Source organism: Macaca mulatta, chromosome 3 (assembly GCF_049350105.2).
Source record: "Macaca mulatta isolate MMU2019108-1 chromosome 3, T2T-MMU8v2.0, whole genome shotgun sequence".
Classification (NCBI taxonomy): Eukaryota; Metazoa; Chordata; class Mammalia; order Primates; family Cercopithecidae; genus Macaca; species Macaca mulatta.
This window is the reverse complement of record NC_133408.1, coordinates 93096953-93114058: the sequence shown is the minus strand read 5'-3', so window position 1 is coordinate 93114058 and position 17106 is coordinate 93096953. Positions and strand designations below refer to the sequence as shown.

The following is a 17106-nucleotide window of genomic DNA, read 5'->3' as shown; positions in this document are numbered from 1 at the left end:
AACCTTTTGTTTATCCTTTTCATGAACTGCCAGACTGCACCATTTTATATTCTTACTGACAATATATAAGGGTTACAATTTCTCCATATATATATAATTATAATTATAATTATAGCCATTGCAGTGGTTGTGAAGTGGTATCTCATTGTTGTTGTTGTTTTACTAAGAGGCTATTTTTAGAGCAGTTTTAGGTTTACAGAACAATCGAGTAGAGAATATAGAAGTCCCATATATCCCCTCTCCCCCACCCTGGCAGTCTCTCCTATTATTAAACTATTGCATTATTGTAGTGCATTTGTTACAATTGGTGAACCAATATTGGTGCATTATTGACTAAAAAGTCCATAGTTTACATTATGGCTTACTCTGAGTTGCACAGTTGCATGAATTTTGACAAATGCATGATTTCATGTATCTACTATTACAGTAGCATCATAGAGTTATTTCACTGGCCTAAATATCACCTGTGAGCCATCCCTTCATTTCTCCCTCTCTCCCCCCAAACCGTGGAAACCACCGATCTTCTTACCATCTCTGTAATTTTGCCTTTTCCAGAATGTCATATAATTAGAACCACCCAGCATATAGCCCTTTTTTTTACAAGCAATATGTATTTGAGATTCCTCCAAGTCTTTTCACAGCTGATGGTGCATTTCTTTTTATTGCTGAAAAATATTCCATTGTATGGATAACGAATGTACCACAGACTGTTCATCCATTACCTATTGAAGGACATCTTAGTTCTAAGTTTTGGCAATTAATGAATAAAGCTGCTGTCAACAGTCATGTGCAGATTTTTAAGTGGATATAAAATTTCAACTCACTTGGGTACATACCCAGGAACATACTTGCTAGATCATATGATAAGACTATGTTAGCTTTGAAAGGAGTTGGCCAACTATCTTTTTAAATGGCTGTACCACTTTGCATTCCACCAGCAATGAATGAGAGTTCCTATTGCTCCACATCCTCACCAGCATTAGTGTTGCTAGTGTTTTGAATTGTAGCTCTTCTAATAGGTATGTAGTTGTAACTCATATTTTAATTTGCAACTCCCTAATCACATGTGATGTTGAGCATCTTTTCATATGCCTATTTGCCATCTGTATATCTTTGATTAAGTATCTGTTTAGAGAGATCCTTTGCCCATAATTTCTTTCCTTATTGTTGGATTTTAAGAGCTCTTTGTATATTTGAAATACGAATCCTTTATCAGATATGTGTTTTTGCAAATATTTACTCCCAGAGTGTGGCTAGTCATTTTATTCTCTTAACTATGTTCTTCACAGAAGTTTTTAATTTTCATGCAGTCCATCATGTTAATTTTTTTGTTACTGGATTGTGCTTTTGGTATTGTACCTAAAAAACCAAAACTACTTAGATTTTCTCCTGTTACTTTCTAGAAGTTTTATAGCTTTGCATTCTGTATTTAAGGCTATGATCCATTTAAGTCAATTTTTGCAAAAGATTTAAGGTCTGTGTTTAGACTTATTATTTTGCATGTGGATATTCAGTTGTTCTAGTACCATTTGTTGAAAAGATTATTATTTCTGCACTGAATTGCCTTTGTTCCATTGTCAAAGGTCATTTAACTATATTTATATGGGCCTAGTTCTGGGCTCTCTGTTCCATTTATGTAATTGTCTATTCTCTTGCTAATAGTACACTGTCTTTATTACTATAGTTTTGTAGTAAGTTTTGAAGTTGGATAGCATAAGTCCTCTGACTTTGTCTTTCTTCTCCAACACTGTGTTGGCTATTTTGGGTCTTTTGCCTTTAAATAAACTTTAGAATCAGTTTGTTATTAGCCACAGGTAACTGGCTCGAATTTTGGTTATGTTTGCATTGAATCTATGGATTAAGTTGAGAAGAACAGACATCCTCACAATATTGAGTCCACCTATCCATGAACATGGACTATCTCTCCATTTATTTAGATCTTCTTTGATTTCTTTCATCAAAGTTTTGTAGTTTTCCTTATATAGCTTTTGTGAAAATTTTATTTATACCTATTTGTTCTTTTTTCTTTTTTTAGTGATGATATAACTTTATTTCAAATTCCAATTGTTCACTGCTGGTATATAGGAAAGTCTTTTTAAGTATTAATCTTGTATCCTTTAACCTTGCTATAATTCAACCTTGCCATAATCACTTATTAGATCTATGAGTTTGTTGGAAGCACATTATTTTCTATTTTTTAAAAAATCAATAAAAAATAGGAAGGAAAAGATCCATTAAAACTCCAAACAAACCGAACAAATAAACCCACTTGTATTATGCGTAACATAAGTATCCAGGAGGACAAAAAAATGAATTAATCAAAGTAACTGCTCAACATATCATTTGGCTATATACTCGTAGTTGAGTAGTACAGAAACAATGCAAACAAACCCTGACCTCTTTTTAGAAGGTTTGTGTATTGTAGTTGTACAGGTGAAGCAATCCGAAATTAGTTTTAAGTGTATGGTAGAGTTGAGTAAATAAATATGTAGAGGTAATTGTTGAGCCTTCTTCCACTGTATTCCATACAGATATGGAATGGGGCAAAGCAAGAAAAGAGGACTCTGTGGGAGTGCATTGGAATTGGAGGTATCAGTATGAATTCATGATTTCTAACACAATGGGAATCCTTCTGTCAGGAAAGACAAAGACAGGCTGAAGAGCTATACTATATTTAAGGAGACTAAAGTAGCATGATGACTAAATGCAATATGTGATCTTGAAGTGGGTCTGTACTGAAGAAAAGATATGCTACAAAAGACATTACTGGGTCATTTGATAAATCTGGAATATAGATGATACATCACAGTATTGTACCATTGTTAAATCTCCTCAAGTTGCTAACTCTACTGTGATTATTTAGTGAAATCTTGTATTTAGGAAATACACTTTCAACTATTTAGAGATAATGGGGCATGACATGCTACTTACTCTCAAGTGGTTCAGAAAAATAATTTGTATATATTACATATCTATGCAGGTGCATGTGTGTTTATGCACACACTACTCACTGCAAATGCACACGATAAAGTAAATGGGGCAAAAGCTTAACAATTGTGAATCTGCATAAAGGGTGTACAGGGTTTCTTTACGGTCTTCTTGCAACTTTTCCATAAGCATGAAATTCTTTCAAATAAAATATTTCTAAAAGGTTGCTGTTAGGCATGCACAAAAAATTTAAGGGTAATAGAGTAGACTTTTGAAAGCAGGAGGTATGATAACATCAAATATTTTGAAGGGCTGTCATGTGGAAGGAGGATTAAGACTTATAATTTGGCTAATCTTATTTGGTGTCATTCTGGTTTGTGTAATATCATTACAACATATCCAAGTGCTCATGGCTGAAATAAGATACAGGAGTTTTTACGTTTTATGGAGTCTTCAGTATAATTCAGTACAGAGAGGTGCAAAATCATGTGATTCTGAGGGTTCATTGGGTAGCATACACGAGTGAAGGGCACTGAGTGCAGAAAATGGAAAATGGTGAGAACTTGAGAGCAATGTCTTTTCCAAATGTTTTCAAATGCGACTAAAGACAAACCCAAAACACTGTGCAGTAATCCCAGGCTGTGTCCAGCCTGTGAGTGGCCAGTTGGAACCCACAATCTTATCTAATCCTTTTTGTCAGGTGAGGAAACAGGTACCAAACATCATAAAACAGTGTAAGAGAATGAAAGGTGTAAATGGGTGCATATATATTTAAAAAAAAAAAACACCATTTTTAATGAAAGAAACTAATATCCACACATTTGTACTTATGTACAATTGGGGTAATATATAATTTTAAGCTGTTTACAAATAATATGTAATGCTTCAAATATTACATAAGGTTGATAATATATTTCTAGCAGAAATAAATATATTGCACTTAAAAAGAACTGCATTAGATGTTACTTCATAGTATTAGGCTTATAACTTTTTTCATAAAACATTTCCCATGCCCTTCCCCCAACCCCCAGCACACACATTTCATTACAGTGACTGTTCTCACGCAATTCATTAAGCAAATGAACACAGCAAACAACAGAACTGTGATAGTGTCTACTAAAGAGGCTATATCCAATTTTATCCATTAGGAAATAAAACAATTTCTTTTACGTTTCTGAAAATAAGGGAGGAAAAAATCCAACTAAACACAATATTTTAATGAACTAGAAGTAAAATACAACTTGTATTTTTTGTCCATATGTATGATTTCACAAAAATGATTTTGTTTTCTTATCAAGATATTTCATTTACAAAGGAGAGGGTAATGAAGTTATTTGAGGGAAGGACAGAGAAAGAAGGGCTAGAAAATACATATGGAATATTTGCCGATCAAATATTTATAAATAAACCTTTCCATATTTAAGCATTCTGAAGAAAGGTAAGTCTTGGAATATTATAATTGGCATAGAATATAAGTAGCAAAGAAAGGATTTGATGGTTTTCTAAAGTTTAAGGAGTTTGTAACCTTCCCTTTGCGTGTTTACAAAAAAATCTGTAATTTTAAAATAACATAAAAACTTCTAGAAAACCCATCCTCCAGCCAGGCACAGCTCTTTAAAGGAGAAAGCTGAAAATCTTATCATCTGTCCAGTGATTTGTCTAGATTTAGGGTAAAGTATTGCTTTGTTTGTAATAATTATCAATTTCCTACATGTTTAATAGTGACAACAGTTTTTCTTACTTAGTCACTGGAAGATTAAGTTGTTTTTCTTGCAATTTGTTACTCTGCACATTACATAACTGGATTTTTTGAACTTTTTAGTTACTGAGTCATGGCTAAGCTTGACTGAGTATTTAATGGGGTGTAAAGTCATTTCATCCTCTTTATTCAAAAGTGATTTTTCTCAATATAAATCAGCTTATATTTAAGCAGGACAGCCTTTCAGGCTGTTTATCCCAACATCCTTTTGAAAAAGGCAGCATGGGATAAGGATGCTTTACTTCTAAGAATATTTATTCCTTGGCCTTTCAGAGGGTTTTTTTTTTTCTTTTTTGGTGGGAAGGGAGCAGTTAGAGAGGAAAGTGTGTGTTGTGGCTGGAGAAGCAAAATGACAGAGATATGGATAAGGAGGGGAGACCTTGGAATGCCCCAGAAGTCAGTGTAACTCCTACAATATAGCTGTACACAGGGCCTTTGCTAGATGATGATTCATCAGGAAGCTTCTTAATATCTCTTACTCTGTGCCCACCTACTAGGAATGACGGTAGGCCTTCTGGACAAGTTACCATTGTTATTAACTCAAAAGATCCAGCAATACAATATAAGCTCATTAATCTACATCTTGTTAACTAATAATCTGTGATGTGTTAGACAAGTTGGATATGTTTACCTACATATTGCTAAGGGTAGACAGAGGAGAGGAGAAGACTAAGTTAGTAAAAAAAAAAAAAAAAAAATTGAGGCTGGGCGCGGTGGCTCACACCTGTAATCCCAACACTTTGGGAGGCTGAGTGGGCCGATCACAAGGTCAAGAGATCGAGACAATCCTGGCCAACATGGTGAAATCCCATCTCTACTAAAAATACAAAAATTAGCTGGGCATCGTAGCGCTTGCCTGTAATCCTAGCTACTCAGGAGGCTGAGGCAGGATAATTGCTTGAACCCAGGAGACAGAGATTGCAGTGAGCCAAGATCATGCCACTGCACTCTAGCCTGGGAACAGACTGAGACTCTGTCTCAAAAAAAAAAAAAAAAAAAAAAAAATTGAATCTTCAGAATTATTGATATTTTAAAAACAAACCACAACTGCAAAACCTATTAAGTTCTGAATTAATTCCTCAGGATTAGATAAAGCACGTCTGGCAGGACCTCTTTTTAGCAGCACTTCCCATTAGCCATGCTTTTTGACACTATAATATACTCATGGCTTGGGGAGAGAGGTGGGAGGAACCCTGAATATATGCCAAATATATTATAATTCATGGCCTTTATTATTCAATTGGCTTTCCCATTAAATATGTAGTTCTTGAAATTACTTTTGCCAGAATGGGCTTTGGAATTTTAAATACTAAACTCCCAAGGGTTTAATAAGAATCAACCACCAGGATACCTCAGAAAGGCCCAGGGAGGGGAAATTTCTACCCCTTGGTTTCCATGACTCAAGTGACTCTGATGAGGTTAAGCTCTATTTCACTTGTGCTTCTTTTCTCTGGTTCGGATAATACTTAAAAATATACATCCAATTTAGATTTTAGGTCTGACTAGTCTTTGTTTTCTCTAAGCACTCTTATTTATAGTCTTATATTGCTTAATTACAAAATAAAATTATGAAGTCAGGAAATACTAGTGTAAAACCATATTTAACAAAAACACACAAATATCTTTGAGACATGCAGATTGGCAGAAATGTATGTATTAAATGTATGTATCAAAACAGTATGTATTAAAACAATCTTTTCATCCTGTTTGAAAATAAAATTCAGACACAGATTTCACCTTAGTAGACCAGTAAGTTATCAAGGTATTGAGTAGCATTATGTAAAACAGCATCTTTTGTTATTCCTGCTTTAAGCAGCAGTACTCTATATTCAAAAGAGCACTGGCAACAGGCCAGCTATTAAATAGTAAACCCCTATCCTAGCTCTATGGATAGTTTAAACATTACTCAAAACAGGTTTTTTAAAGAAATGACACCTGTACTTTGTTTGAAAACAAACTACCTGTGGATACTACAGCATAACATGCAACAAGTTAAAAATTAGCCCACAGTGTTTGCTGTAGGATCGTGAGATGCTTTGTTAACACAGCCTATGCTTTTCTGTAAGTAAACTTCAGAGTATAGTGGAGAATAGCAAGTGCAAAATCCAACAACAGCATCACCTAGACAGGCTGTGCCATGATGCCTTGTTTCACAGGCTGGAAGTGCCCACAAAAGCATGTGATATGGAAAAGGCTAATATTAAAACCACCAAATAAAATCCCACGGGAGTCTGATGTGATAAGTATATTGCATTTCCCCCAAAATACACTTCTACTGTCAGTAGAAATATTTCCCATCTCTTTTAACAGATTCAATAATTTTGTAGCAAGAAGAGTAGAATGAATATTACATACAAAAAATTAAATTAGAGTTTTGGAGAAATTTGCTAAGACGACAGGTTACATCCTGTAGTTGAAGTGCATTAAATCTGAAGTTGAAAAACTATTAATTTCATTAAATATGTTATTAGGGAAATAAATTGTTGCAAAATGCCAAATGTGTTACCCTGACTGTAAATGCTTATATATATATATATCTATATATGCTGTTCAAAAACAATATACAGGTCATATATAACTAAAATATAATTTGTTGCTATTATAAACATTAAAGGAAGGCTTAAGAAGATAGCAAAAGTTGAAAATAAAGTAGAAGAATGCTTTAGTTGACTTATAAGAACTGCCAACATTTCAGTTATGAAGCCATTATGTTATCAAGCAATTTAAGATTACAGACCTAGCAAAATGGTAAAGGAGTCACTAAATGTAACACAGTAAGGAAAAAGGCCAAATTAGATGTATGGACACGTTTCCACTCAGGAGCACAGGTTAAATCATGGCTATCCTGGCATTTAGAATGGTCATTCTCAAATCCTTGTCAATCAGTGGCAGCAAAAACAAGGCAGATTTACTGAAAATGAGAATTTGTCCAGATGCATTTTAACATCCACAAGGTTTCCCAAAACTAAAGGAAAATGAAGGGACCTCTGGCACTAATGGCAGAGAAATCCTTTTGGAATAGAATCACCATCCTTCTGTTGCAGCTGTAAGTGAAAGCAAGCCTCACATAACATCATGCCTAGGCTTTGGAGTGTTCCTCAGTGAATTCGTCAGTAGTGTGTTTAGAACGCAGCCCAGAAAAATCAAACTTCAGTTTTACCATGTAATATAGAGAGGCTCTTGCTTCAAAACTGTACATGGAAGATTTTTCCTCCATAACCCTAGCCCCAAACCTAACTCTGGCAAGTATTTGCAATAAAGAAAACTAGGAAGAAAGAAGACTATGAAAACCAAGCTTGTTGGTTACTGGCCCTTCAGTATTACAAATAGAACTTTGTGAGGTCATTACCATGTATTCATCCACAAAACAGGATGCATTAGCATTATCTCAGCTCCTTCCCCAGCAGACTAACACAAAAGAAAATGAAACATGCTTATGCTACGGCACTACAAGTATTTCTCTACTGGCTCCCCTTTTCTACAGGGATAAATTGACTTCAGTTAGTCATTATGGTCAGTATGCTATATAGTATGGCCTCTTTGAAGATTCTTTTATCCTGTGAAAAGCAGAAAGAAACCCTATACACAGTGATTTTATACATTACCGCATCAACACAGCGTTTTAACCATGAGGAATAATGCACTTTAAGATTCATCAGCCTTGTATTATTAAACTTTCAGGCTGGCTGAGAACTTTACATGGATTCTCTCCTGAACCCAAGAGCTGTCCCTCAACTACAGATGAATCCTGGTCCATGGTGCATTCCCTCAGTGGTAGGTTTTATTGTGAGTCCAGCTCTTCTCTTTGATAGGTCCTGTGTCTCCTGGAAAGCCCCTGCTCCAATACCCCACATCCCACCCACCCAGCCCTGTCCTATATTTCCATACCCATTTGCGCATTCTGGGTCTCCATTTTTAGAAGAGTCATACAAATGGCGTCATCACAGCAGAGGAATGGCGTAGTCCTTGAATGGCAGCATAGGGCCCCTGCTGAAAATAGTGATGGTATCGCGGCATGTGGAATGAAGGGAATGTGGGGCCACTCCCTTGCATGGAGCTGGCAATGGCCGATGGGGTCAGAGGCATTCCCAGTCGGCTATATGGTGGCAGAGAACCCTGGATGGGGTGAGGAATGGGTGTTGCTATGGATGCTGTGCTGGTGCCAAGAGCAGTCAGGGACTGTGGGTGCTGAAACCCAGGAAAACTGGAAGAAGATGATACCCAGGAGCTGAGAGACAAATTATCAGATGTTGTAAAGGCTGACCCTGTAAGGAAAAATACTCATTAGACTGGAAACACTGTGTCAATATACAGATCAAGAATTAAATTATCTGTAAAGATCCATTTGTGTTTAAGAATATTTAATACATCTGTAATTTAGAAAGACAAACACACATGAGATCTGTCATGAGGCAAATCCACCTTTCTAGATAAGAAGATGATATTTACACCTCCATGGAATAGAGAATTTACTAAATGGAAAAAGACAACTCATTGGATAGCCTGCAGCCTCCCACAGAGTGGCCAAAACATTAATACCCTGCCTGCAGTTAATGACCTGATTCTCTTAAAAGAAACTGCAAATACCTGATATCTGTTCTGACCTCTGTAACGTCATAAGGAAGACTGAATGTATTAAATCTCTTCCAAGCTGTCTGGTTTCCAAAACTGTTGTGAGAACCTAAGAAAGTAAGTTTTCCTACCACAGCATCCAGAAATGTAGAATAGAGTTGACACTGAATTTTCTGACTGTACACAGTTGACCCTTGAACAACAGTGGTTAGAACCGCATGGGTCCACTTACATGCAGATATTTTTAAATACAATTTACACTGAGTGTGCCTGACCCCTCTTGCCTCACTTTCACCTCCTCCACCTCTTCAGCCTCTACAACCTCCGAGACAGCAAGACCAACCCCTCCTCTTCCTCCTCTGCCAACTCAGTGTGAAGATGAGGATGAAGATCTTTATGATAATCCACTTCCACTTAAGGAATAGTAAATATATTTCCTTTCTATGATTTTCTTAATAACTTTTTCTCTAGCTTGATTTCTTATTAGAATACAGAATGTAATACATGTAACACACAGGATATGTGTGAATTGACTGTTTAAGTTACAGGTAAGGCTTCTGATCAACAGTAGGCTATTAGTAGTTCAGTTTTAGGAAGTCAAAAGTTATATGCACATTTTGGACCACACAGGAGTTGGTTCCCTAACCACTGTGTTGTTCAAGAGTCAACTGTAATACTAGTGGTTCACTTGGACTGAGTAATAAGAAATGTCCTATGTTTTCACGGATTATATAATTTCATATTAAGGACATAAAACAATGACAGAGGACTCTCTCCCTACACGAACTTCCCTGTTCCCAGAATGGAGCACCTCTGAGCTCTTTTCTCTGGACTCTCTTCCCAGATGCAGAGGGCTGCTCTCTAAGCCTTGGGAACAGAGAAACTTTGTTCAGTTTCTGCTGTCAACATTGGGGCCACTGCCTCTATGTAATATCCTTCATTAGGAAAATCCTCTTTTAAAAGTGTTTTCTATTTTGGTCTTTGATTCTAACAAATTATTCCTGACACAGATGGAACAGATATATTCCCTGATTTTCAGATTATGAAACTGAGGTTCAGAAGGACTTGGGGACTGACCCCAAAGTTCAACAGCTCTTATGTACTAAATCATGGACAAGTAACTCCTGATCCCTGACTCAAAGGCTCAGTTTCTTTCACTAAAAAAAACAAACCTGCAGGCAGCATCATCGCCTATGATTCAAAGGCAAAATAATGAAATGTGTGAGAATCAGCATAGGGGCTCTTCCTTCCCAGGGAGGCTCCTGAAATCCTTTCCGGGCATCGTGTACTCTGAGGACTGGCCGTCTCATCAACGACCTGCCCCCATTCTCCTTTAGGTGCTCTGGCTCCCAGCAATTCCATGGCCTTGGAAGCTACCTTACCTCGATTTGGGGTTGTCTGACTCTCATCCCCCAAGACATCTTCTTCTCCTCCATAGGTACGGATGGGTGAGCGCGCATAGGAATGCTTTTGAATCAGGCTCTCCACACTTTCCCTAGGTTAGAGTGACACATCACAGGTTAACTAAAATGTAAAGGACTCAGAGATAGAGAGAGGTCTTAGAGGTAACTCACTAATCAGTAAAGCCATTTTCTCAGCCAAAAAGCAACCACTGCACAGAAAGATGAAATTCAAAACATGTACATTTATTCTACTGTACAGTGACTCCTCAGAGACATGACCTCAGGTGTATGACTGCAAGCAAACATGACTGACTAGGACATGGACAATCCCCTGAAATACTTTAAAATGAAGGACAAAGGGGTGAACAGGAGCTATGAAACCTGACCACAGGAATATGGAATTCCATGATGTGAAAAATAATCAGTGAATGAATTTACTACAAGGAGCTGCAATGACTCTTCTTACTGACTTCATCAGCTAACAAATACAAAACAAATACTCAGTTGATACAAATTGCACTGATCCAACAACTGATGAAATGTTAGCAAAAAGTTCAAATTTTCATTAGTCATCAAAAGACTCTAATACGCACCAAGAAATCAAACAAATTCATAGATTATAGTACAATATGGATAATGAACACTAAGATCCTTGTTGCTCTAAGACTGAAAATTACAAAAAACCCATGAAGAAAACACAAATGGCCAATAAGGAGTTTTAGCCTCTAGGTAAATTGGTACATTGTTTTGTAGATGGTCTTCCTCCTGTAACATAGTCTATCAACCAAAGAGTAAGGTTAACTTTAAAAAATAAAAAATTATTTTGGCATTGGACAATTTGACCTTCTGCTTTAAAAAACAAAAACAAAAACAAAAAAAGACAGTACAATTTTAGCCAATTTGTTTGCCAAAACTGCATACTGATAACAGATTAGTCTGCATGGCACACATTTCTGGAACAGCTGTGGCCCAAAGACCAATGCCAAACTGACCACCGAAGGACAAAAGAGGACTTATAAAATACGTGTTAAATAAGGAAGGACAAACAAAACACCACATTTCATACTGAGGGAATAAGCACAGCAAATAAAATGTCATAATAACTTTTTAAAATGTTAACACTTCTCAACATTTCACATAAATATGCAAACTTTACCTGCGAAAAATTACTACCTAATTCATAGTAAATTTGGTGTTGTAGAAAGCTTGTATACCCACATAGATGAAGGCATTTTATAATATATAGTATGACTATGAGGACTTAAGGATATGCCTAAAAGGAAAATTAATTCTGCAACTATTTAAGTTATATTTCTATTCTCAAACGGTTTTAGAGTAAGAAGAAAGCACCACCTCATATTGTCAAAATAACACAGCATTAACACATAGGTGTCAAAAAGAATGAGGTCATTCCATATGTACAGATATGGAATAATTTTCAAGATGCAGTAAGTGAAAAAAGTAAAATACAGAATGATATGTAAAGTATGCTACCATTTGTGAAGTTAGAACACAGGATATGTATGTTCACATATGCTGCACGTGCATAGGATTTCTAGAATGTTCCAGTTTCCAGAACAAGAAACTGCCTAGAAGAGGTTGCCTCTGCGGGGTGAAACCAGGAACCTGAAGGATTGGAGTAGTGATTCTCAAACTTGTGTGTATGTTTGAATCAACTAGGGATCTTGAAACAAACAAAAAAAAACTATATTAAGATATGATTAAAATACAGAAAGTGGCACATATTTAAAGTGTACGGGGCCGGGGCCAGTGGCTCACGCCTGTAATCCCAGCACTTAGGCAGGCCCAGGCGGGCAGATCACCCAAGGTCAGGAGTTCAAGACCAGCCTGGCCAACATGGCAAAACCCTGTCTCTATTAAAAATACAAAAATCAGCTGGGCATGGTGCTGGGCACCTATAAACCCAGCTACTCAGGAAGCTGAGGCAGGAGAATTGCTTGAACCTGAAGGCAGAGGTTGCAGTGAGCCGAGATCACGCCACTTCACTCCAGCCTGGACAAAAGAGTGAAACTCCGTCTTAAAAAAATAAAATAAAAATAAAGTGTATAGTTTGATCAGTTTGGACATATGTACGCACCAGTGACAGCATTGCCACAAGTAAAATAATGAAAATATCTAACACTTACGAAAGCTTCCTCAAGCTCCTATGCTCCATGGTCCCCATTGCAACAAATCTTTCCAAGGAAACCACTAATATAATTTGTTTTTGCAGATTAGTCTGCATTTTCTAAACTTTTATAAAGATGAAATCTTATCTAATATATTCTTTTTTATCTGGCTTTTACTCAGCAGATTTTAAGATTTATCATATTGGGCCATACATTAATATTTCTTGCTATGAGTAGCATTATATTACATGGATATATTATGGTTTATTCACTTATTGATGGATATTTGACTTGTTTCAGTTTTTGAATGTTACAAATGAGGCTGCTACACATATTTATGCATACTTTTTAATAAATGGACATATACTTTTATTTATCTTGGAAAGACACCTAAGGATGAAATGACTAAATTGCATGGTTAGATATAAGTGCAATTTATAAGTGCCAAACTATTTGTCAAAGTAGTCATACAATTTAGCATTCCCACCACCAGTGTATGAGAATTCCAGGTCCTCTATACTCTCACTAACACCTGATATGGTCAACATTTAATTTTAGCTATTGTAATACGCATATGCTGGTATTCTATTATACTTTTAATTGTGTTCCCCCAATGACTATAATGTTGATCATCTTTTTCTGTGCTTACTTGCTTCCATATTTCTAGCTGTTAATATTCTGTTCATTTAAAAAATCAGGTTGTTTTCTGAGTTTTTAGATTTCTTTTTCTATTCTGGGCACTGGTGTTTATAGAATATATGATTTGCAAATATTTTCTTCTAGGCTGTGGCTTGTCTTTTCTCCTTCCTAAACAGTTTCTTTCTAAAAGCAGAGTTTTTAATTTTGATGAAGTGCAATTTATCCATTTATAATTCTATGGATCATGCTTTTGGTGCCATATTTTAAGATCTCTGCCTAACCCAAGACCACAAAAGTTTTCTCCTAATTTTTTTCTGAAAGTGTTATAGTGTGAGGTTTTATGTTTGTGTCTATGATTCATCTTGAGTTAATTTTATATATGAATGAGTTATCAATTGTTCATTTTTGTGCTTATGAATATCCCATTATTTCAACATTACTTGTTAAGAAGACTGTCCCTTCTCCATCACATACATGTGGGTCTGCTCTTGGACTCTATTCTATTGATGTGTTTGTGGAACTTGACACCAAAACTATACTGTCTTGATTATCCTAGCTGAATAAAGGTGTTAGTACTTTTGACATTAGAATTAGTACTCTTATCTTTTTTTTCAAAGTTGTTTTGGCTATTCTAGTTCTTTGCATTTCCATGTGAAATTTAATATTACTTTGTCAATCTCTACAAAGAAGACTCCTGTAATTTTGATCAGGATTATTTTAGATCTACATATCAATTTGTGCATAACTGACATCTTAATATTGCATCCTTCAAATTATGAACCGGTATATCCTTCCATTTCATTAGGTCTTCTTTAATTTCTCTCAGCAATGTTTTTGTAGTTTTAAGTACATACATCTTGCATATCCTTTGCCAGATTTATCCCTACTTTGTATTATAGTAAATACTGCTTTTTAACTTCAATTTCTGATACTCATTTATAATAGATAGAAATACAATTTATTTTTTATATTGATCTTATATTCTGTGAACTTGCCAAACACTTATTTGTTCTAGTGGGTTTTGGAAATTTGGGGTTTTTGTATAGATAATCATGATGCCTGTACACAAAGATAGTTTTACTTCTGTCTTTCCAATCACAATGACTTTGATTTTTCCTGACTTATTGCAATGGCTAAAACTACCTGTACAATGTTGAATTGGCAGTGGTAAGAAGGGCTGGGCACAGTGGCTCATGCCTATAATCCCAACACTTTGGGAGACCAAGGTGGGCAGATCACCTGAGGTCAGGAGTTCAAGACCAGCCTGACCAACATGGGGAAACCCTGTCTCTACTAAAAATACAAAATTAGCTGGGCGTGGTGGTGTGTGCCTATAATCCCAGCTACTCGGGAGGCTGAGGCAGGAGAATTGCTTGAACTTGGGAGTCGGAGGTTGCGGTGGGCCAAGATTGAGCCATTGCACTTCAGCCTGGGCAACAAGAGAGAAATTCCGTCTCAAAAAAAGAAAAAGGAAAAAAGAATGGACTTGTTCTTTATCTTACAGAAAGCATTCAATTTTAAAGGTTAAAAATAACCTTTACCAGACTAAAGGTTCTCTTCTATTCCTAGTTTGCTGAGAGTTTTCAAGAATTGAGGTTGAATTTTGTTAAATGCTTTTTCTGTGTCTCCTGAGATAATCATATAGTTTTTAGTTTGTCAGTATGATCATTACATCCATTGAATTTCAACTGTTAAATCGACCTTCCATTCCTGAACTAGGCCCTAGTTATTTATGTCATATATTATTGTTTTTTAAATTCAATTTCCTAAAATTCTCTTCAGAATTTTTCCATGTATATTCATGAAGAATATTGATCTTTCTCTAGTTTTAGTATCAAGATAAGGCTAGTCTCATAGAATTAGTTAAAACTCTTCCCTCCTCTTCAATTTTCTAGAAGATTTCAGGTAGAATCATCATTATTTCTTCCTTAAATGTTTGGTATCATTCACCAGTGAATGTGGACGTAGAGTTTTCTTTGTAAAAGGTTTTTAACTACAAATTCAAAATTATCAGAGTATCTGTTTTCTCTTGAATGAGCTTTGGTAGATTCTGCCTACAAGGAATTTGTCCATTTTGTTTAAATTGTTAAAATTTTAAGCGTACATGTTCACAATATTCCTTTATTATCTTTCCTTTTAATACCCGTAGAATCTGTAGTGATATTACTCCTTTCATTCTTGATTATGGTAATTTATATTTTCTTCCCTTATTTTCTTGGTCAGTTTGACCAGCAAACGGTCAATTTTATTAATCTCTGCTTTTTGTTTCATGGATTTTTCTCTACTGCTTCCCTGTTTTCTAGTCCATCAATTTCTACTCTGATATTTATTATTTTCTTTCTTCTACTTGCTTTGGGTTTCATTCACTCTTGTCCTAGTTTCTTGAGATGGAAGATGAGGTTATTGATTTAGGACCTTTCATTTCTAAAGTAGAGATGTAGCACTATAAATTTCCTGGAAGTAATGTTTCAGCAGAATCCTGCAAGTTTTTATATGTTGTATTTTCATTTTTATTCAGTTCAAAATATTTTCTAATTTCCCTCTTGATATCTTCCTTCCCGCAAGGGTTGTTTAGACATGTGTTATTTGACTTTCAAATATTTGGGGACTTTCAAGATATCTTCCTGTTATTTTTTCTAATATAATTCTATTATGGTCAGAGAGCACACTGTGTATGACTTGAATGCCTTTAAATTTATTGAGACTTTTTTTGCGTAGAGTGTATGATCTTTATAAACATTCTGTGTATACTTGCAAAGAAGGCATATTCTGTTAACTTTAGATAATTTTTTTTTTTTTTTTTGAGATGGAGTCTCGCTCTGTCACCCAGGCTGGAGAGCAGTGGCATGATCTCGGCTCTGCAAGCTCTGCCTCCCGGGTTCAGGTTCATGCCATTCTCCTGCCTCAGCCTCCCGAGTAGCTGGGACTACAGGAGCCTGCCATCACACCTGGCTAATTTTTTTGTATTTTTAGTAGAGACAGGGTTTCACCATGTTAGCCAAGGTGGTCTTGATCTCCTGACCTCGTGATCTGCCCGCCTCAGCCTCCCCAAGTGCTGGGATTACAGCCGCGAGCCACTGCACCTGGCCTAATTTTAGATAATATTTTCTAAACATCAATTGGGTCAAGTTAGTTGATACTGTTGTTCAAATCTTCTGTGTCTCTACTCATTTTCTCTCTACTTGCTCTATCAATTATTAAGAAAGGGATATTAAAATTTCCAACTAGGATTGCATATTTGTCTGTTTTTTCTTATACTTCTGTCAGACATAAAGATGTAGGACTGTATATTACCTTGAAGAATCGAGCCCTTTATTAGTATTAAATTATCTACTTTATACCTAGTAACATTCTTTGCTCTGAAATCTACTTTGATATTAACACAATAACTCTTAAGTTTTTCAAAATTATTGTTAATATGCTACTTTTTTTCATTGCTTTACTTTCAACTTACGTCTTTACACAGAAAGCATATTTGATACAGGCAGCATATAATCAGGTCTTACTTTTTAATTCAAAGCAATCTCTGCTTTTTGAGATATTTAGTGCATTTATATTTAATGTGATTATTGATATAGTTAAGTTGAAGTCTGGCTATTTGTTTTCTATTTGTCCCATCTGTTCTTTGTTATATCTTTCCTCTTTCTTGCTTTCTTTTGGGTTTTCTTTAAATGAT

General features: G+C 35.8%; 1 protein-coding gene across 1 annotated transcript in view; it reads right to left on the bottom strand.

The window, feature by feature from the left end:
- Positions 1–3671: 3671 nt before the first annotated feature.
- Positions 3672–17106, bottom strand: part of TBX20 (T-box transcription factor 20) — a 56760-nt gene continuing 43325 nt past the window's right edge. The window contains exons 7-8 of the mRNA XM_001105053.5: positions 10642–10754; positions 3672–8952 (exon numbers count right to left, since the gene is read on the bottom strand). Of these exons, the coding sequence (XP_001105053.2) occupies positions 8612–8952; positions 10642–10754 (454 nt within the window). The 3' untranslated portion in view covers positions 3672–8611. The remainder of the gene's footprint in view (positions 8953–10641; positions 10755–17106) is intronic.